This window comes from Arachis hypogaea, chromosome 18 (assembly GCF_003086295.3).
Source record: "Arachis hypogaea cultivar Tifrunner chromosome 18, arahy.Tifrunner.gnm2.J5K5, whole genome shotgun sequence".
Lineage (NCBI taxonomy): Eukaryota > Viridiplantae > Streptophyta > Magnoliopsida > Fabales > Fabaceae > Arachis > Arachis hypogaea.
Window position 1 is genome coordinate 48318002 of NC_092053.1, and position 22334 is coordinate 48340335.

General features: G+C 34.7%; 1 protein-coding gene across 1 annotated transcript; it reads left to right on the forward strand.

Annotated features, from left to right (window-relative positions):
- The first annotated feature begins 6550 nt into the window (after window positions 1-6550).
- On the forward strand, window positions 6551-9153 carry LOC112771106 (9-cis-epoxycarotenoid dioxygenase NCED1, chloroplastic). The gene has a single exon (XM_025815725.3). The coding sequence runs from the start codon at window positions 6926-6928 to the stop codon at window positions 8741-8743; it is 1818 nt and encodes a 605-aa protein (XP_025671510.1). The 5' UTR covers window positions 6551-6925; the 3' UTR covers window positions 8744-9153.
- The last annotated feature ends 13181 nt before the right edge of the window (window positions 9154-22334 follow it).

Sequence of the window (22334 nt, forward strand, 5' to 3'; positions counted from 1 at the left end):
ACTTTTTTTTATTTAATTGTGACATAGTTTTCAATGCCAGTGTGTTCTAAACTGCATGCAACTTAGAACTCAGACATTATTCTCCTTAATGTCACACATTGATTCACTCACTTTATTTTAGTGATCATTACCTCATTCCAACAATCTATGCTTCCTTGCTTTTGCATTTACTTGTCTTATTATATCCTGTTTCTTATCGTCCAGGATGAGTCACCATAAGCAAAAAGGGAAGCGAAAGAAAGAACATGCAGCAACCGGTTGATCCACCAGCTGAAGGTGGCAATCTGGAAAGTCGTCGTACCTCTATTGCTCATCTTTGAATGCACCGAGGACGGTGCAAACTTTTAAGTGTGGGGAGGTCGTCCGACCGAATTGGCCGTTTTTGGGTGACAAATTTCTAATCCCAACACTTTCACATTTTAATTTTTCTGTTATTACCATATCTTATAGAATTTTTAGTTGCATTTTCTTAGTTTGCACATATATATATATATATATATATATATATATATATATATATATATATATATAATAAGCTTAGTCAAAATAATGAAATTTTTCAAGGAATTTATCTATAGGGCATTGATATCCTAATTGATTTAAGTTAAAATATTTTCATTAAACTTACTTGAATTATATATTGTAGAATATGGTTTTTGAGCTAAGAACACATAAGCATGTGAGTTTTGAGCCTAATTGTGTGGTTACATCATATAGCCACTATTTCATTCTAGTGTGTGTTATTCTCTTTCTATGATTGTAATATTTGATTTGTTTGATTCTTTATGTCCATTATTTTGTGTATGAATGCATTTATATGATTGAGGTCTTCATTTCAAATAGCTCACTTACCCAAATGGCCTTACCCTTTTATCCACCATTGTTAACCAACTTTGAGCCTGTGTTAATCTCCTTTTACTCTTAATTTTAGCACATCACTCCCCTTAAGTGAAAAATAATAAATGTCCTTAATTTGGATCTTTGATTAGCTTAGGCTAGAGAGAGTGTGTATCATTTAAGTGTGGAAAATTTTGGGAATATTGGTTAAGGTGAAAGTGTATTTCGTATTTTCATTGAAGATCTTGGGAATTAGTGGGTACATACTCATGCATTAAATGTTTAAACCATATGCATTGATACTTTTGTATATATTTTATTTTGAAAAAAAAAAGAAGAAAAAATAAAAAGGAAAAAATATAGAAAAAGAATAAAAAAAAAGAAAGCAATAAATATGGGACCAAATGCCCCAAAGGAAAGTTCAATAATAACCAATGCATATGGGATGTGAATTGAAAAGAATGCATGAGTGTGTGAAAGAGTGAAGAATGGGTAGTTAGGTTTGCATTTGAATTTTATAGGTTGTTATATGTGTAAGGTGAGAGTTTAAGTTAATCAAAGATTCAAATCTCAAGCTCACTTGGCCATATATATCCTTACCTTGACCCTAGCCCCATTACAACCTATGGATAAGTTCTCATGATAAATGTATGCATGAATTGAATAATTGTTGATTGTTATATGAAAAACAAATCTTAGAAAGCATGATTAGAGGAGAATTGAGTGAATCAACCCTATACACCTGAGCGACTAGAGCGGCTACACATCCGGTGAGGGTTCGATTGCTCAACTACATGTTTTCACCAGTTATTAATTTTTATCTTGCAAGTTTATAATTCTTTTCTAGGACTCAATTAAATTGTGGATTTGACTTGGTTGTGATTGCCTTAGCGCTTGTATTCATATATGTATTCTTGGAAATTGATTTATTTTGACCAAGTAGTTGCATTTAGATAATTTACTTGCATTGAATAAATGTTAATACCCCTTTTCTTGTCTTTCTTGAATTTAGCATGAGGAAATGCTAATGTTTAAGTGTGGGGAGGTTGATAAACCCCAATTTTGTGGTTTATTTTGTATTAAATTAGGTGGATTTTATCAACTTTTCTCACATTTATTCAATGAAATAGCATGGTTTTGTAATTCTCCCTAAATTGTGCTTAATGATTAAAAACATGCTTTTTAGGCCCTAAAATTGATAATTTAATTCACTTTAATTCCATTCAATACCTTGATATGTGTGTTGAGTAATTTCAGGCTTAGAAAGCAAATATTGGATTGAAGGAATGAAGAAAAAGTATGTAAAAATGAAGAATTCATGAAAAAATGAAGTTTTGGAAATCTACCATTCGAGGCGTACATGTCACTCATGCGTACGCGTGACCTAGAAATCGTAATATGACACGTACATGTGACCCACGCGTACACGTGACAAGCAACACGAGACCAATTTAATGAAACACGCTGGGGTAATTTCTGGGGCTGCAGAAGCCCAATCCATCTCATTTCTAATGTTGTTTGATGCAGAATTCAAGAGAGAATTAGGAGAGATTAATTAGGAATAGATAAAAAACATATTTTAGGTCATATTCTAGAGAGAGAAGCTCTCTCTTCTCTCTAGAATTAGGTTAGATTTAGGTTTAATTCTTGTTTTAATTTAGTTTTCCTTTCAATTTCTTGTTCTTACATCTTTGCTCTTCTAGTTTTACTTGTCATTCCCTTTATTTTGTTGCATTTATGTTTATGACTCTTGTAGCTTTCAATTTCCTTTAATACAATTGATGTTTTATGTTTCTTATTGTTTAATTGAATTGTTATTCTTACTTTTCTTGCATTGGGTAGTTGTAGGATTTACATTTCTTGCCAATTTACCATGTTTTTCTTTTATGCCTTCTAAGTATTTGATAAAATGCTTGGTTAGGTTTTAGAGTAGATTTTGGTACTCTTGGCTTGTGATTGAGGACTTAGGTCCCTTGAGATTATTGATGTCCAGTTCTATTGGTGATTTAGGGTTGTTAATTGGTTTTAGGACCAATTATGTCCACTTGACTTTCCTTCAATTGTTAGAGGATAACTAAGTGGAATTAATCCTTTGTAATCACCATGTTGTGGTCAATGATCCAAGATAGGATACCTTGACTCTTAATCCTTGCCTTGAGTAGCTTTTAGCATTTATATTTTTTTAACGGTTGGTTTTAATTTCTTGTTCATAAAACCCAAAAACCCAAAAATATACATCCCATAACCAATAATATGCACACTTCCCTGCAATTCTTTGAGAGACGACCCGAGGTTTAAATACTTTCGATTTTTATTGGGTTTGACTTAAGTGACAAACAAAATTAAACTTTGATTGAGGGTTAATTGTTGGTTTGGAACTATACTTGCAACGAAATTATTTTTGAAAATTCCTAACCGACGATTATCCCACATCAGTCCCCAAAAAAAATTAATACACAGATCAATTTCCAACATTTTTTTACGTTAGACATAATAGTCTTCTGTCCATTTTTTGGCATAATTCTAAATTTTTCAAGTATTTATTAGAAAAAGAATATTAGTAAATATTATAATCAAATTAACTTTTAAGATTAAGTTAAACCTATTTTATTTCTAATGTGGTATTTTTTTTAAAAAGAATATTATTAAACTATCCTCACTACATATCCAATTGTAAATCCAATAAAAAGAGATGTACTAAGTCTTATATTCTCTTTAATTAAAAATATATTATGGTGGATTGTTTAGTTTTATATCTTATTATTTATATGTTTTATTTTGTTATGTTGAGTATTCTCTAACTCCAAGTCAAATATATCTTTCATTAAAAAGTGGTCCAAATATTGATTATATTCATGTGGATGCACTATGTAAGATTGTAAGTAGATATATTCATACAATCATCATAATCAAATGTGCATTCAGTGACATTTATTAGTATCAATTACACCAAGTAAAAAAAATTAAATTTCTTATTATTATTATTATTAATTATAAAATAATATTGTACCATAATTTTTTGTATGATTTTAGACCAAAAAATAATAAATTTATTCATTAAATTATTATGTGTGTATTTATAATATAAAAAGAATTTTCGCATAAAATTGGCAAAAAGAATTTTCGCATATATATATATATATATATATATATATATATATATATATATATATATATATATATATATATATATATATATATATATATATATATATATATATATATATTTATTGTCACTCAATGATGATCTAAAAGAATTTTCAGCTTAAAATTATTTGATATTTTTGTATTTAATATAATTTAAATTAATGTGATAGGTAGGAATTAAATATAATCAAAGTTATTCTTTTATTTTCACTTGAATCTCAACTTGATCACCAAATCATTAATTAACTCAAAAGATAACTGAATTTCTACTTCATAATTAGACTAACTTAACATACACATCTATGTGATACATACATATTACTTTTCTTTGATTTATAATATGTGCAAAAATCATATTAACAAAAAAAAGTGTGTCAAATTTGCATTTTCTGTTGTGAGTTATATCGAAAAATAGACGGGTGATTGTTATGTCTGACAGAAAAAAATGTTAAGAATTAATCTATATATTAATTTATTTTAGGGACTAAAATGTCTATTTTTAAAATTTTTGAGTACTAATTTAAGTAATTACCCTGGCAAAAAATAAATAAAAACTGATCTATTTACCTAAATAAAATTTTAAAAATATTTTTGTGTATTAATTTTTTTGAAGACTAAAATATTTACTTTTAAATTTTTTAGGATTGATTTACATAATTACTCAAAAATATCTTTCAATGATTAATAACAATTTTTTTATACAATGCTTAGTCAACAGAGAGAGAAAAAGAGATTGATGAGTAGTTTTTAAAAATGATGCGATTATTAAACCAATAGGATTAGAGGTTCAAAAATTCAATCAAAATTATTAGAGTTAAATTAATATAATAAAATAATATATTATATATAAAATATATATTTTATTTAAAAAATTATTTTTATTTATTATTTTATACCATTAATTAATCTTTAAAAAACTCACAAATTAAACTATTTAATTATTTTACAAGTTCACCGTCAAATGGCTTTTATCTAAAATAAAATCGGTTTGATAGTCAATTTTTTATTAATTAGATCAAACTACTAATTCAATTTTATTTCCAGAACTATAACTATTGATATAATTATTTATATATTTTTTTATTTATTTAAATTTTTGAGATTATAAATTTTAAAATACATTAAAACTTACAAGATAAAGATAAGATTTTATTCTGTTCAAAATATTTATCATTAGAATAAGACAAGAGTAGATAGTTACTATTTTAATATTTTTATTTTTATTTTTTATACTTCATTTTTTTTTTTTATCTTTGACCATTATTCTGACTTTGTTGTCAAAGATGTAACTAATATAGTTTGAAGAAATTGTAATTATCCCTTTAAACACAAATGCTTTTTCCCTAAAAAATATCAATCTAGAGACAATTAAGATTGAAACAAAGTTTTCTATACTTAAAACTTGCTTAGTGTCTTGTTACACTACTACCAAACATGTAATAAACCCAAAAGGAAAGGAAAGGAAAGGAGAAGGAAGGTAAAGAAAAGTGGGAAATGGAATTGCAAGCGTGTGGGGTAGTAATTTGATGTGACTAAGATTTTGAAGGCAAAGATGAGGGACACTCAGAGAATTAGCCACGTGTGACACTCTCAACTCTCACTCACAACTTCACATTGAGGCAGCAACGCGGGGTTCGACGTGTGCAACAAACAAACCAAAATGCCTTCTCCACTCATACTCATAGTCATAGGCACCACCACCCATTACTATTCTTCAATCAAAAAAGCCCAATCTTCTTCACACCCCTCCTATTTGTTCATCTTACAACCTAATGGGCCAATAGATTACCATCGTTAAACACACACACACATACCACTCTTTTCTTTCGCCGCTTTCATTTTCTTTTACTTTTTTTTAGACCCTTTCAAGTTTCAACTCTCTCTCTCTCTCTCTCACTCTCTCTCTCTCAATCTAAATTGTTTTCTTCTATTTCCATGTTATACCAATTAATGGCCTTTATAATACTATGAATTATTAAATATATACTAATAAAGCAAAAGAAACTCAATTTAAAATTCTTGACTAATTTCTTTTATGAAAGTATTAAGTAAATTCATATCACATTATAATACCTAGGTATTAGTCCGTTAAACAAACCAAATTTACCTTGGTCTCTTGCCGTTGTTTTAATTTTATTCTCATCAATTATCACGTGTGATTGCTCTCAATTTAAGGAATTTTCCCTCTATATCATAAAGAAAAGTATAGATAAATAATTTTTAATTATTAATTTTAAATAATTATAATTAATAATTATTAATTCTATATTTTTAAAAATAAAATTTAAATAATTACTAATTAATAATAATTAATTAATATAAAATATAATTTAAAAATATTTATTAATTTGTTGTTAGTTAAATCCCTGTTAATTATCTAGTAAAATTAAGATTATAATCCTTATTGTTCCCCTTTCCTTTCTCTTGTTATTTCCACAATAAAATAAGCTTTTCTTTTGTAGTGTAGAGAGAGAAAGCGAAGTAGAGTGTTCGTGGCAGTGTATCATGCAGCTATGCCCCATATACAACCCCACCTTGTCTTGATCACTTATTGGCAATCCAACTTTTTTAATTTTCTTTTTTCTTCTTTTTTTTCATTCTCAATACTCTCTTTCCCTCAATTTCTTAATCCTACACGTGGTCTTCTCTTACATGTCTAAGTTGAACCTCCATGCCTCCAACCCCTTCTCCCCACTATATATATCCGGTCTCTCACTCCCCTCATCCCTCAACTTTCTCACTCACAAACCACCTCTCTCAAACAAAACATAGAAAAGCAAAAAACATTCTTAAACAAAAAAAATTACACACACACACACTAATCCAAATTCCAAATTCAAAACTCATACAACATTAATAGAGCAAGTTTTCAATATTCACCCCTGCTACTTACTTGCTTACTCTCACACTCACATCACTACACTTTCAAAATAGAGCAACCATGGCAGCAACTTCAAACACATGGATCAATACCAAACTTCCATCATCATGCTCCTCTTTAAAAGGTGCATCATGTTCACCTCAAACACCATCCTCATTCACTATCAGGAGTAACAAGAGGAGGTCTAATTACAATAAAATCAAATGCTCACTCCAAACACTCCACTTCCCAAAACAGTTACAACCAACCACAACAACAACAAAACCAAAACCAACAAAAGAAAATAAAACCGCATCCACAACCACAACCACAACCGCAGCTCCGGTTAAAGACTTGAACCTTATACAAAAGGCGGCCGCGATGGCAATAGACTTCGCGGAATCCGCCTTAGCCTCCCACGAGCGCCAACACCCGCTCCCAAAGACCGCGGATCCCCGCGTTCAGATCGCCGGAAACTTCGCACCGGTGCCGGAGCATCCCTCGACTCACTCCCTCCCAATCGCCGGGAAACTCCCGGAATGCATTGACGGAGTCTATGTCCGCAACGGTGCCAATCCGATGTACGAGCCCCTCGCCGGACACCATCTCTTCGACGGCGACGGCATGGTTCACGCCGTGAAATTCCACAACGGCTCTGCCAGCTACTCCTGCCGGTTCACCGAAACAAACCGCCTCGTCCAAGAGAAATCCCTCGGAAAACCGGTGTTCCCGAAAGCCATCGGAGAACTCCACGGTCACTCCGGAATCGCTCGCCTCCTCTTGTTCTACGCCCGCGGCCTCTTCGGCATCGTCGACGGTAAAAACGGAATGGGCGTCGCAAACGCCGGTCTGGTCTACTTCAATAACCGCCTCTTGGCGATGTCCGAGGATGATTTGCCTTACCACGTGCGCGTCACGCCAAACGGGGATTTAAAAACCGTTGGCCGTTACGACTTTAACGGCCAACTGAAATCCACGATGATCGCACATCCCAAAGTGGATCCAGTCTCAGGCGAACTCTTTGCTCTAAGTTACGACGTCATTTCAAAGCCTTACCTAAAGTACTTCAAATTCAATAAGGACGGAACGAAGTCGAAGGACGTTGATATTCCGTTGAAGGTCCCAACGATGATGCACGATTTCGCGATAACCGAGAATTTCGTGGTGGTACCGGACCAGCAGGTGGTTTTCAAGCTTGGCGAGATGATGAGGGGTGGATCACCGGTTGTTTACGACAAAGAGAAGGTCTCTAGGTTTGGGATTCTTGACAAGAATGCCACCGACTCAGACGGTATCCGGTGGATTGAAGCGCCAGAGTGCTTCTGCTTCCATCTATGGAATGCGTGGGAGGAGAAAGAAACTGATGAGGTTGTTGTGATTGGATCGTGCATGACCCCTGCCGACTCCATTTTCAACGAGTGCGATGAGAATTTGAAGAGTGTGTTATCGGAGATAAGGTTGAACTTGAAGACAGGGAAATCAACAAGAAAGGCTATAATCCGTGAAGAAGAACAGGTGAACTTGGAGGCAGGGATGGTGAACAAGAACAAGCTTGGAAGGAAGACACAGTTCGCATACTTGGCACTCGCCGAGCCATGGCCTAAGGTGTCTGGTTTCGCCAAGGTTGATCTGTCCAGCGGCGAAGTAAAGAAGTACATGTATGGCGGTGAGAAATTCGGCGGTGAGCCGATGTTTCTTCCTCGATCGGCGTCGTCGGAGAGGGAAGACGACGGTTACATTCTTGCATTTGTTCATGACGAGAAGGAGTGGAGGTCTGAGCTTCAGGTTGTGAATGCAATGACTCTGGAGCTTGAGGCTACAATTGAGTTACCTTCAAGAGTGCCTTATGGTTTCCATGGCACATTCATTCAATCCAAGGATCTCCGGAAGCAGGCTTGATTATTTTCCGTTGAGACCTTCCTTTCTTTCTTTCTTTCTTTATTTGCTTTTAGATCCTTCTTTCGTGTGAGCGAGGGGAGATTTTTACCTGTGGGATTGTTTGCAGATATGTCCCCGGAATCTCCATCCTCTCTGTTATTTTCAAGCAGAAGTAGAGGCTCATGTTTCTCTCTGCATTCTTTTTCCTTTTTTTTTTTAATTATTCTTAAGTTTGGGGAGTTTTGAGTGAGAGGTTTTGGGGGACCATAGCTTGTAGCTTTTGGGTGTAGTATAGCAAAATGAAAGCTCAGCTGGGTCTCTGCTTATTCTTTCACTTAAATTTTAGATGTCATGAAAAAGTCTTGAGGGAAAACAACAAGTTGTGTGTATATCACAATATAGATTATTATGTGATATATGATATTGTGTAAGGTGGATACTACAATGAAGATGGCATAATTGTCTTCATATGAGTATATTTCTTTTTGACCTTTGGATGATGGATTGTATGGTTAGATTTTGATATTTATAAAAGTGTTGTTTTTGTTTAAAGTGTGGCTAAATAAATAAACCACACTTTTAACCAAAGCATCTTCATGAGAAGATATTTTTGCCATCTTCATTGTAGTATCCACCATTGTGTAAATTTCTGTCCAGCACAGGTTTCTGTTGTAAATATATCAGAAATAACAGTAATTTCACTTCTTCTTTTAAATCCATGTTTGCTACCTGTTAGTGTCTAGAATATAATATCTTGATTTTTGACTTCCTTCTCGTCCTAGTGATGTGTAGGATTTTGAGAAACCGAACCCAGAACAGAAAAGGAAAATTAAAGAAGAAAAAATAAAAAATAAAAACAAATAAAAGTGAATGCAATGTTCACGACTTAGGTGCCTTTTTAGTTGATGTAGCCTATATTTCAGGAAAGGATACATTAAAAAAATCAGTCTCCAATTACAATAGTTTTGTGAATCTATTCATTATGTGGAGATACTCAAACTCAATAATGTCCCTTAGTATAAGGTTTTAACAATTTAATTTTTATGAAAGTGTAGAAAACAAACAATAATATATGGAGACACTAAAAAATTAACTCAAATGGTTTAAATTTATCTTATTTAATATTTATTAATTTTAGTGATAATTAATAATATTAAATAAGATAAAATTTAATTTATTTTTTATTGTCTCTTTGACATTATTGAAAAACAAATTATACATGTTTAATCATGTATGATTATATCAATAAATTTTTTTAATTTAACTAATTATTAATCAATAATGATAATTAAGCATTTAATTAGATAATAATTTAAAATTCTTTAAATTTATTGGTGTAAAACAGTTAAACTAAAAATTAAATGAAAATTAATTTTGCAATGTCTTCATCATCCGTTCCATTTAGTTTTTCAGGGTTTTTTTTATGATAAAATAATAAGTAACCAATCACATCCAAGCACCTGGTTAATAGCAACCAATACCACTACCACCCCCTCCCCATCCCCTAAAATTAGGTGAAAACTTTGTGAGCAAAATACACATGGCAATAATAATAAGTGTCAAAATCACATAAGAGAATATCAGCATGTAATTGATATTTAAGTCAACTTTTGCAAGTGATGATGCAAATTGGAAATTCCATGACAAGATTCTTAACTAGAAAATGAAGCTTTGATATTTGTTGTTGTTGCATGGTTATTTATTGGAGAAATGATTAAAAGAGCTTACAAATAAAAAGTCAAGGAAAAATCTTGGGGTTGGGGATTCTATTGGCAGATTCCGAACAAGTTGATAAGTTTAGACACACATACTACACATAGCTCTGAAATACGCGCAAAATGCTTAAAATTCTTTAAACTCAATAATTATGAAATAATTATATTAGATATATATCAAAATTAATCATTAAATAATTATTAGTATAAAATGTATATTACAATATAAAATATATATTAAAAATAAAATTAAATAATATATATATTTATATAATAACTAATTTTAATAATTAATTTTAATATACAAATAATATTTTTAATTACAAAAACATTTCTCCTCACGTGAAGAAAAATAATGTATATACATACAAAAAACGAATTTAAAAATATTATCATGAGAACTAATTACATATATAATATTAAAATATATATACAAATAAATTTTATAATATAAAATATATTATAAAAATATATTGATAAAAAATATATTTTAAAGTATAAAAAATATATGTATTTTTTATTAATAAAATGGTACATGTTAATTCTTCGTATAATAAAATTTATTATTAATAGAATTTGTGTGAAATCTTTTCTGTAATTTTTTTTTCTCAAATATAAATCAATAGATAATTAAAAATAAATTTATCTTTCATTTTATTTTTGAGTCAATTTTTCATAATATTCATAGCTAAAAAAAATTCTTTTAGTTATTGTAGTTGAAAAAGACAGTTAATACCAAACAAATCAAATGATCAATCAAAAAATACGTTAAAAATTTTTTTTAACTCTTGACATAACTTAAAAATTATGCACAAATTAATTAATTTAACATGATTAGAAACATCAAATTCATAATGTTGTGCTTGTATTTTAATGTAAAATTTCTCTTGATCACTAAAATTATTTATCGAATAAAGTCGTTCTACTAATTCACATATTTTATTGTGGCATTGAAGATCATAATATTAAAAATTATTAATATTTTGGTTAGATTTTTGTTTATACTAAACTAAATACTAAATATATTTTTTTAAAAAAATTAAATTATACTTAATAATTTACTACTATTAATTTTTTTTTGAAAAAACTGGAAGAAAGGCCTCCGCTCGCGCTCCCTGTATACATTTTCTCATTATGTTTTATGATGGAGTCTCTCATAACTATATTATAGTAACTATGATAATTATGTAATTTTGAAAATATTTAAAAAAATTACTAAAACTAGAATTATATTTTTTTATTAGTTGACAAACTTTTTATTTTTTATTTTTAATAATAAAAAATATGACTTTTAATTTAAAAAAAGAATTACGTGTTAACAAAATTACATTGCAACTATAACTACTACAATGATAATCATCATAACATGCATCGGATTTTATATATTAAGTCGATGTTTGACTCACAAGTTTACAATATTTAGATAAAATATAAAATTTTGATAAAATATAAAATTTTGATAAAATAAATCTCATATTCCTATTCTATTTTGGAAGGATCATGGATGTATGATGGATCGATAAAAGGAAAAAAGAAAAAAGAAAAAAGAAAAAGAGACGATGAATACAAATAAGGTACGCTTCTATGGTTGTGTCAATGTCAAAGTGCCAAGGTGCTTGGAGGTCCAACCAATGAAAATTACCCCATTAAGCAAGTTGTAACATGAAAGTTTCTCTAATTATATTATTTTGATCACTACTAAAATTATGGGCAATTCTGATAGTTAGCAATGTGATTCGGTATGTAAGGCATGTTCTTTGGTAATACTGTCTTTCAGTTGGTTATGCAATATTATTGATGTGTATAGTGCAGGTTGTCATGGTCTTCTATTATTTTTTTTGTTTCTATCTCGAGAAGAAGAAATGTGCAATTGTGCTTTGTGCAGTGATGTCAAACCCAACTTGAACTTTGAGTCAGACTCAGTCATGGTTTCACCATCATTCCACTCTAATAAGTGGACTTCACCTTAAATATTTTTGTATACATGAAACATTTTAAATATATCTTTTAAAATTTACTACTACCTAAACTTTCAATGTATAGCAGTTAAAAATTGTATTAAAAAAGTGAATGGTTATAATAATATTTTTTAGAACACCTATATATTAAGTATAATTTTTCAGTAAAACATATTATTGCTATATACAAAACATTGATGGTTGATTTTTTTCACTTAAACAATTCTAGGGAAATTATATAGATCTTAGACTTGATTTAGTAACATTTTTACTTTTCGAAAGCAAATTATTAAAGTTGACTTTCGAAAGATAGAATTTTAAAATTTGTAATATATATCTATGTTTGATAAATTAAACTAAAATAATTGACTTTCAATAAGTATAAGTAATAATAATTATATTTAGTAAAATAATTTTTAAAATTTTAAAAATATTATAATAAATATAAATATAAGAGTAAATTTAAATATTTATTAATACACGAAGTGATATTAAATTTTTTAATTTTGATAAATATAAATTTATTTTTAAATTTTTTTAAATGTTTTTAAAAGTATGTCTAATTTTTAAAAGTTAAAAATACAAACACATAATTTTTCTTATTCATCAAACATAAAACAAATTATTAGTATTTTTGAACAATATAAACACTTTAAAAAATTTTGCAAAGTCATATTCAAGTAAGAAAGAAAAAAAAAAGTTGTACCGAAAGGAATTACTTCAAGAAAGACATGTCTCTCTATGACTTCTTGCAAGTTGGTGAAATTCTTTTGTTTTTGGGTCCAAATGTTTGGATACTTGTTCTCCGTGGAAGGCAAATGAACCAACTATCACTGCCTTAGTGCTGAAAAGTTGCTCCCATTCTATATTTGGATTAGCACATGGCAACCACCAATTTGCCTATGTAGAAGGTGTAGTTTTCTATCTATGTCGGTTCTTCAACACAATAATTTGCTCTATTTAATTTATATATTAATATTTATCACAATTTCTTTCTCTTTATTTATAGACTAGTGATGCAAACAAGAGTAGCTTACCTCATTGCTATTATTGTATTCATGCATCACTATTAATTGGGTTACATTTTTGTTCATACTCATTTTGGTTGGTAAATTTGGACACATCTATTTTTAAATAATTATAGCTATATGTTAAAATATAAAATATCAATAGAATTGAGTTTAATAATATATATGTATATATATATATAATACAAGATGAAAGATTTTATATTGATTTTTAGTATATTCATAATATTTTTTATTTTAAAAGCATGCTCAAAATTTTAGGTTTATTTCAAGGTTTAACCCTTTCTAACCGTTAGGAAGGGTTAAACCTTGAAATAAACCTAAAATTTTGTTGTTTAAGAAAGTGAAAGTGAAAGAATTTTGGTAAGGATGAACTAAAACGATAGCTTGATACAGAGAAGCAAAGTAGAGAATTGAAAGAAATTCTCGTAGTTAATATTACTGAATGATAAGAATGAATTCTCAATTGCCTCTGCAACTTAACATGCTTATATAGCATTCTAACTAATTATGCTAAATAAAGGCAACCTAGCCAACTCTAAGAGAATCAGTTTTAAGGCTCTAATAAAATCAGTAGCAACCTAACCAATACTTCCTTTACACTTATTATTTCTTTATCTCTATTACAAAGCTATACTAATTTTTCTTAAGATTCAGTGAACTCCATCGTAATTTTTCTCTAATTGTCCAAATTACATTGACCTTCTTAAGCTTCCTACTTACTAATGAAAGGGAACCAAAACATTCAAAAAAATGTATTATGTATAGTCTAATCAGATAATTATATCAATATCTTTTTACGACTTGAACCCATAATTTTGATATCAATTAAAGATAATTCAATCGTTATTTTAAAACTCTCTTTCAACAGTACTAAATGCATAAAATAATGTTTAAATTTTACAAACTGACAATGTATACTTTTAAGTTTTAAAAATAGTTTTAAAATAGATAAAAACAAAATTATTTCCACTTCTCATATCAATAATATTAATATAAGATAAATTATATTATTAAGGACAAAAAACATATGTTTAAAATTATGAAAATAGACTCGATCTTTAAAATAGTAGAGTTAGAGATTTTTAAATATTCAATCAGGATCAAATCTGATATAATAAAATATTATATTTATGTATAAGATATATATTTCTTTAAAATATTATTTTATATTTTATTAATTTAAATCAATTAATTAATTGATAAAATCTAAATTGATTTGACTAGCTTACTAATGTTTTGACTGTTTTTTTCAGGTAATCCGATCGAAGAGATAGATTTGGTCCGGTTCTCAAAATCATAAGGTATAATACGTTATATATATAAAGAGAAAAGGGTGTGTGTATATTTTATTGAAAGTAAAATTTTGAAACATATCCGAAGTGTGGAGAGAGAAAAATCAAAGCACAAACGGTGTGTGTATTTTAGGAAGGAGCAACAGAATTGTTTCCATTCCGCGTTTCTTTTCGCACATATGCATGATTCATTTTGATATCCGCTTTGCATGTGATGGCTTTTGTTTAGTTGCCCAAAAATTATAGTTTCTGATGTTCTGCTTTTTTGAACCACATGTATGCATGTTTCTATTTGAAATAACTGTTTGTTGGAGGTATACTTTTTGTATTGAATATTTTCATATGAGAAGAAAGAGTAATAACTCTCATTTCAACTACCAAATGTTAGTAAATGTTTGTGCCAGCTTATGCACAAAATAGTTAGCTTATTACCATGTTAATATAATCTTATTTAATTACATAAAACTAATCTTTCATGCTCAAATATATAACTTGTAAATAATGACATAATATGACCGACATGTATATATAGCAGCCGTTAAACTATAATTATTCCTTTTTCAATATCAAGTGTATGTCATTGGCATTTACCAAGTCCTAATAGGATGCACTTAATTATCCAGCCTATTTGCTTCATTTCTTTTTAAATATTCATTACCTGTTGTAAGATGTATTTACTAATGTTAGTTATAAATGGGTTATGTTCAATAAATATTTCTCAATTAGAGTACTTGTGCATGGATGTAAAATGCGGCAAGGTCTTTTTCAATCCTCAACCATGGTCATGGCATTAATTACTTAGACCATCCCCCCCCCCCCCCCCCACATGTCTCTACATTTTCAGAATGAAAAAAAAAAATTGTTTACGAGATAATAAAAGTTAGTCTAAATTTATTTTATTTTGTATTTATTAATTATTGTCGTAATAAATAAGTAATATTAGATGTAATAAATATATAATTATAGATGTTACATATATAAAATTATAGATGTTTAATAAAATAAATTAATTTTAGATTTTTGTTTTTCTAGTATTATTTTTAAAAGCAGCTACGCCTAAATAATTTGACACAATTTTTTATTATTAACCTATATAAGCTAACTTTTTAGTGTAATTCTTTTATTAGCAAAATTAACTAAATTCAAAATCTTAAGAAAAATAAGTTTTAATACTTATTAAATTAATTAGTGAATATAATTAAATAATAATAATTATTACTATATTATTACTATATTACTACTACTACTGCTACAACTACTCCTACTACTACTATTATTATTATTATTATTATTATTATTATTATTATTATTATTATTATTATTAAACAAATAATGTTTATAAATTTATTTAAAAGAATCTTTTATAATTGGCCTACCTTATTTTCTGTGCTTTTTTGTATTATTTCAGGCCTTGTTTAACTATCAGAGAGTAAAATGTAAAATGTACTGGAAGTCTCCGATACGGGTTGAGAGATAGATCGGGAACTTGCGGATCGAGGTGGATGCCGCATTATTTGACTGGAGCAATGGGGGTGGTACCTGTAAAGACACTTCGACGCTCAAGTCAGAATAGATCTAAGATGTATAAGGTATGTAGAGTGAATGACATACCTGAGGGGCCTGGACTCCCCTTTATATAGGTGATGGTAATTATCTTATCTTATCTTATCTGGTTAAGATAAGGGAGGTATTTGAATTCAAAAGTTGGTTAGGAGCTTTAGTGGGCCGGTTTCAGGCCTTCTGGAAGGGTGAGGTGGTTCGGACCCGAGTAACTAGGTACGGAGGTCGTTCCAGGTGTGGAATCTGTGGGCCCGATCCGTAACAGTTGTCCTGCAGTGGGAGAGCAGCGAACAAGGTCGGTCTCCGTCGTTGGAGGATATGGTTTCGGCCGTTGGTGGCCTTCTTTGGTACGCCGGAGGGTTCTTCTGGCAGGTCTTGCTTATCGCGGAGGGTCGGCGCGTCGGGTCTTGAGATGGGTTAGCTCGTAGGCTCTGTCAGCCTCGTAGTCCGTGTTTTAGTTAGTGTGATCTTTCCGTCTTCCTGCGCCCGTTTGGTTTTCCAATGTGCGCTGTCAGTTGCATTTTAAAGAGGGCATTTATTGCGGGGGAAGCGCTTGGGCTGCCTTCTCAATTTTGCCTTTCTGTGTTTGTTGGTTGTTGAGGACATTTTTGGTTTTTTCGTTCTTCAATTGTTTTGGTTTTTTGCTTTCTCTTCCCTCATTCGTTTCATTTTTCCAGTCTTCTCAGTTTTACATCCTCTTCACTTTTTCCTACTTTGTTCTTCTTCTGCACGTTTTGGCTCTGCATTTGCACTGTCTCTCTATCCTGCTTCCATCTTTTGTCAGCGGCTTTTATAAGGTTGGTACTCCTTCTCTATGTCTTTCATTTTTGTTTTCCTGTATTTGAGTTGCATTTGGTCGTACTTTTGGCACTGTTTCTTCGAAAATGAGGGTTATGGTATTTGGGGGAGGATGAGCACCACTATAGGCTTAGTTTTTTATAGGTGGTGGAGTTTTTTCATTTCTTCCATAGTTTTTTGCCGTATAGTTTTTGGTAGGCTGATAGTGGTGCTCCTCCTATTTTAGGCATGTCTCAATGGAGAAGGGAGGGTGTGGTCGCTCTGGTGATTCCGACTGGGGGTGTCCCCCGCCTCTATTATTGGGTGACCTCCGATGTTTGGGGGACGCCGTCTCGGATTACAGAGACAGATCTCCAGCGGCTTCGCGACCAGGGGGCTGTGTTTGGGGGCAGTGATACCGAGCGCCAGTATGAGCTCGTCGTCCCTGGGGTTGACGAGAGGGTGTGTTATTTGAATTTAGACTCGCCGACCGTTCCGGACTGGATGTGAATGTACAAGTCTATGTTTACGAGGCTTGGGGTGCGGTTGCCATTTTCTCCCTTTGTTCAGGCGCTACTGAGTCAGTGTTCCGTCGCTCCGTCTCAGTTGCATCCGAACAGTTGGGCGGCCGTTCGCACTTTCGAGCTCGTGTGCGAGTATTTGGAACTTCCCATTTCGGTTAACGTCTTCCTTTTCCTTTTCTTGTGCACTCTTCCTACTAAGGAAGGAAAGCACAAAAAGGGATACATGTCTTTTAGAGCTCAGCCACATCGTCGTATATTTGGTTTCTACAAGGATTCCTTTCACGAATTCAAGAGGGGATTTTTTAAGGTGCACCCCGTTCAGGGGCAGCATCCTTTTTGGCTAACACTAGAGGGGGAGAGCCGGTTCCCGACCTACTGGAATTTTGGTGCTGGGCCGCCATACTTGACAAAGGTTACTTATGAGGGCTTGTCCGCGGAAGATCGGGATATCGCTAGTGTCCTTTGGCATCTTTTTGGGAGCGTCCTTTGCATCCTTGTGATGTTATGGGGGATCCCGAGGCTTGCCGTACTTTTTTCGGTGTGTTTTTATCTTTTTTATTACTTTGTGGCCGCTCTACCAAGCATGGGACTTATGCTTTTTCCTTTTCTTTCTTTTTCAGTTGAGATGGTTGGTGGTCTGACAACTCTCGCTAGGCTGAAGGCTCTGCTGACCCAGGGGACTCCTTCTGATAGTTCTCCGTCCATTCTCACTTCCCGCCCTGCCGATGAAACGAGGGCTGTTTCTGAGGAACTTATCTTGACTGAGGGTGGTGTCCAAGGGTCGGGTCACGGTTTGGGAGCAGGGGAAGACGATGAGGTGGTTGTCGTCTCGCCGGAGGGTGCTTCACGGAAGCGGAGGCGGTCAGAGGAGGTTGACAGTGAGAATCTAGTGGAAGGGGATACTGTGGTCCCGTCGGTGATGGATCGTCGTTTCGATGCTCCGGCCTTCATAGACCAGCACCTTATGCCTGGCACGGAGGAGTTCTTTCGTGAGTGTGATGTGACTTTCCAGGCGAAGTCGCTTTATCGCTCTCTCCTCCGTTCCGCCATGATTGTGCGGAAGGCCGAACCCGTGATGGCCCAGGTGGGTCTTCTGGATAAGAAATTGCGTCAGTCTCAGGCCAAGGTGGCGAAGCTGAAAGAGCAGCTTGCAGTTTCCGAGTTGGCAAGGGAGAGGGCGGTAAAGGCGTCCGAGGAGTCTAGTACTGAGATCCTTCGTCTGTCCGAAGTTGAGACTTCGCTTTTGTCTCAACTTGGGGAAGAGTGGAGGAAGGCATCGGACGCCGAATCCCGGGCTGCAGTGCTTCTTTCCGAGGTGGCACCTTGAAGACCGACATGGCGGGTTTGACGGCCGAGGTTGAGGGGCTAAAGGGGGAGAAAGCGGTGTTGCTGGCTGATGTGCAGGGGGCGATATCGGCGACTGAAGAGACGATGAAGGCTCAGGCTCGGGTGCTAGCTCCGGATGCCAATGTATCTGTTATGGGGGCTTTTAAGACCGTTCAGGATGGTCGTATTTTTGATTTGTAGAGCTTTGTTTATGTATTGTGTTATTCCGACTTAAGTACTCAGTACTTTTTTCTTTTGATGTTTTGGTCGTGTGACCGCGGTTTGTGACTTTGGATATTTTGCGTTTTCATGTGGTTGGGCCGGTCGAGCCGTTTTATCTTTATTGAGCCATGTTATTGACTCTTAAATTTTCGAGATTTTTGTTTTGGGCCGGTCGGGCTTTTTATCTTGTAAGCCGTTTGCATTGGCTTTCGTTAGTCATGCCTGGTAGGCCATTTAGTCGTGTATTATGGATATCCGTTTTTGGGTCTCGAGGGTGATCGGTCCTCGATGTTGGCCGTTCGTTCTTTCCCGTTACAAAAATATAGGGAGAAGCAGGATAAGTGTATTAAAGAACTTTTATTAAATTGGGCCTCGTTAAAACCCTCCGACGTGGCAGGAAAGAGTACCCGAAAATAACACTTATGAAAAAATAAAGCACAAGGAGAGGTAAAGCAAAAGAATAAGTGAAAGAGGAACTTAAAGGTCGGGGATGAGCCTACACATAATATCGTCGTAAGTTGGCGGCATTCCAGGTCCTCGAGATCTCGGCGCCGTTGAGTCTTTCGAGCTTGTATGTTCCTTTCCCTATAGCCGCCTTGATCCTGTATGGGCCTTTCCAATTGGGGGTGAGTTTTCCTTCTCCGGGCGTGAAGGTCCGATGTCGTTCCATCGTAAGACGAGATCCCCAGGTGAGAAGTCTCTCCGTATCACGTCGTTATTGTATCTTATCTTGATTTTTTGCTTCAAGGCCAGCTCTCGCATATGGGCTATGGATCTTATCTCGTCCGTTAGGTCCCGTTCTTCTTGTTCATCGTTACCTCCAATGGTTCTTCTGGGACTGGGGTCCTCGACTTCGACGGAAATGATGGCTTCCATCCCGTATGTCAAGCGGAAAGCAGTTTCCCCCGTAGAGCTCTAGGGGGTGGTCCGATATGACCAGAGGACCGACCCGAGCTCGTCAGTCCAGAGTCCTTTAGCTTCGTCGAGTTGTTTTTTGAGCCCTTTGACTATTATCTTATTTGCGAACTTTACATGTCCATTTGTCTGGGGATGTTCTTATAGAGCTGAAACGTTGGGCTATGTGCAGCCTTTCCAGGAACTCTCTGAACTTTTTCTCTGAACCATGTTATAATGTGTTTCCACAGAAACTTTTGGCATTGGGTTGACGTGATGGATGCCAAGGGCTCAGCCTCGATCCATTTGGTATAGTAGTCTATGCCGACGATGAGATACCAGAGTTGTCCGGGCGCCGTGGGAAATGGGCCTACGAGGTCGACGCCCCATGTTCCGAATGGCCGATCCGCCGTTATGGCGTTGAGCTGGTGTGGGGCGGCTTGGTGGAAGTCGGCATGTATTTGGCATTTGTTGCAGGTTTTTACCAGCTGCATTGAGTCCTTGATAACCGTGGGCCAGAAGTATCCAGCTCGGATAACCTTTTAGGCTAGGTTTTGCCTCCGACATGATGGCCGCAGCAGCCTTCGTGGATTTCGCGGAGTACGTACTCCGTGTCCCCAGGCTCGACACATTTGAGTAGGGGCTGCGAGAATCCTCGTTTGTATAGTCGTTCTGTTACGACGGTGTAGTTGGCGGCTTGTCTTTTTATCTGATTTGCTTCCCTGTGGTCTTCGGGTAGTGCTCCGTTAAGGAGGTATTGCAGGATAGGAGAGGTCCATGATTCTTGGTTGGAGACTGGTAGGACGGTGTCGGTTGTGGTTGATATAGACGGCGTTCTGATGACTTCTTGAATTAGCGACCGGTTACTTTGTCCTGGTTTGGTGCTGGCCAGTTTCGATAGAAGGTTTGCCCTTGCATTTCGTTCCCTGGGGACGTGTTGTATGGTGACACGATCGAATTCATCTTTCAGCTTGTTTACTTTGGTGAGGTACTGTAGGAGCAGGGGGTCTCGTGTTTGGTAGTCTCCGTTGACTTGGGAGCTAACCACCTGTCAGTCGCTGCATACTTCTAAGATCTTTGCCCCGACCTCCTTGGCTAGAGTCAAGCCGGCCAGGAGAGCTTCGTACTCTACTTGGTTGTTGGTGACTGGGAACTCATACCGAACGGATTGTTCGATTATGATTCCATTTTGGCTTTTGAGTATCACACCGGCTCCTCCGGTGGTGGTGTTGGATGAGTCGTCTACGTGTAGCTTCCAAGTTTGAAAGGTGGGGCTTCCTGGAGTCATTTCGACGATGAAGTCTGTCATGGCTTGCACTTTAATTGCATTCCTAGGTTCGAACTTGATCTGGAATTGGGATAGTTCGATGGACCATGCTAGCATTCTCCCTGCTAGGTCGGGTTTTTGTAGGACTTGCCTGACCACTTGGTCGGTTCGGACCGTAATGGGGTGGGCTTGGAAATATTATCGGAGACGTCGGGAGGCTGTGAGAAGTGCGAAGGCTAGTTTCTCGAGGCGTGAGTAGCGTGATTCTGTGTCTTGTAGGACTTTGCTTATGAAGTAGATGGGTTGTTGGGTCTTGTTCTCGTCTTCTCGGATAAGTGCTGCTGCGAGTGCTTCTTCCGTTATTGATAGGTATAAGTAGAGTTTCTCTCCCGTTTGGGGTTTGGCGAGGACCGGAGGTTTCGCTAGGACTTTCTTGAAGTGCTGGAATGCCTCCTCGCATTCTGCTTCCCATAGAAAGGGGGTTCCTTTCTTCATGAGTTTGAAGAAAGGGATTGCCTTTTGGGCTGACGCGCCGAGAAAACGCGATTATGCGGTTAGTCGGCCAGTAAGTTGCTGAATGTCCTTGAGGTCTTTCGGACATGCCATTTCGAGGACGGCTCTACACTTCTCGGGGTTTGCCTCTACCCCGCGTTGTGTGATCATGAATCCAAGGAACTTTCCCGCCTCCATCCCGTAGGCGCATTTTGTCGGGTTGAGGCGCATTCGGTGCCTCCTCAAGGTGTTCATTACGAGCTCGAGGTTACTGATGAGTTGCTCACCGGATTCGGTCTTGGCAAGCATGTCATCAATGTAGACTTTGAGCTTGGTTCCGGATAGGCCTTGGAATATCTTGTTGACGAGTCTTTGGTAAGTGGATCCGGTGTTTTTCAAACCAAAAGGCATGACTGTGTAACAGTACGTGCCGTCGGGGGTGATAAAGGCCGTTTTCTCCTCGTCAGGTTGGTGCATGGGTATCTGGTTGTACCCGGAGTATGTGTCCATGAAGCTGAGATATTGGTGACCGGATGCGGCGTCTACTAATCCGT

Bases quoted from the DNA above. Each gene is read 5' to 3' on its own strand.
- LOC112771106 (XM_025815725.3), top strand. From the start codon at position 6,926: ATGGCAGCAACTTCAAACACATGGATCAATACCAAACTTCCATCATCA.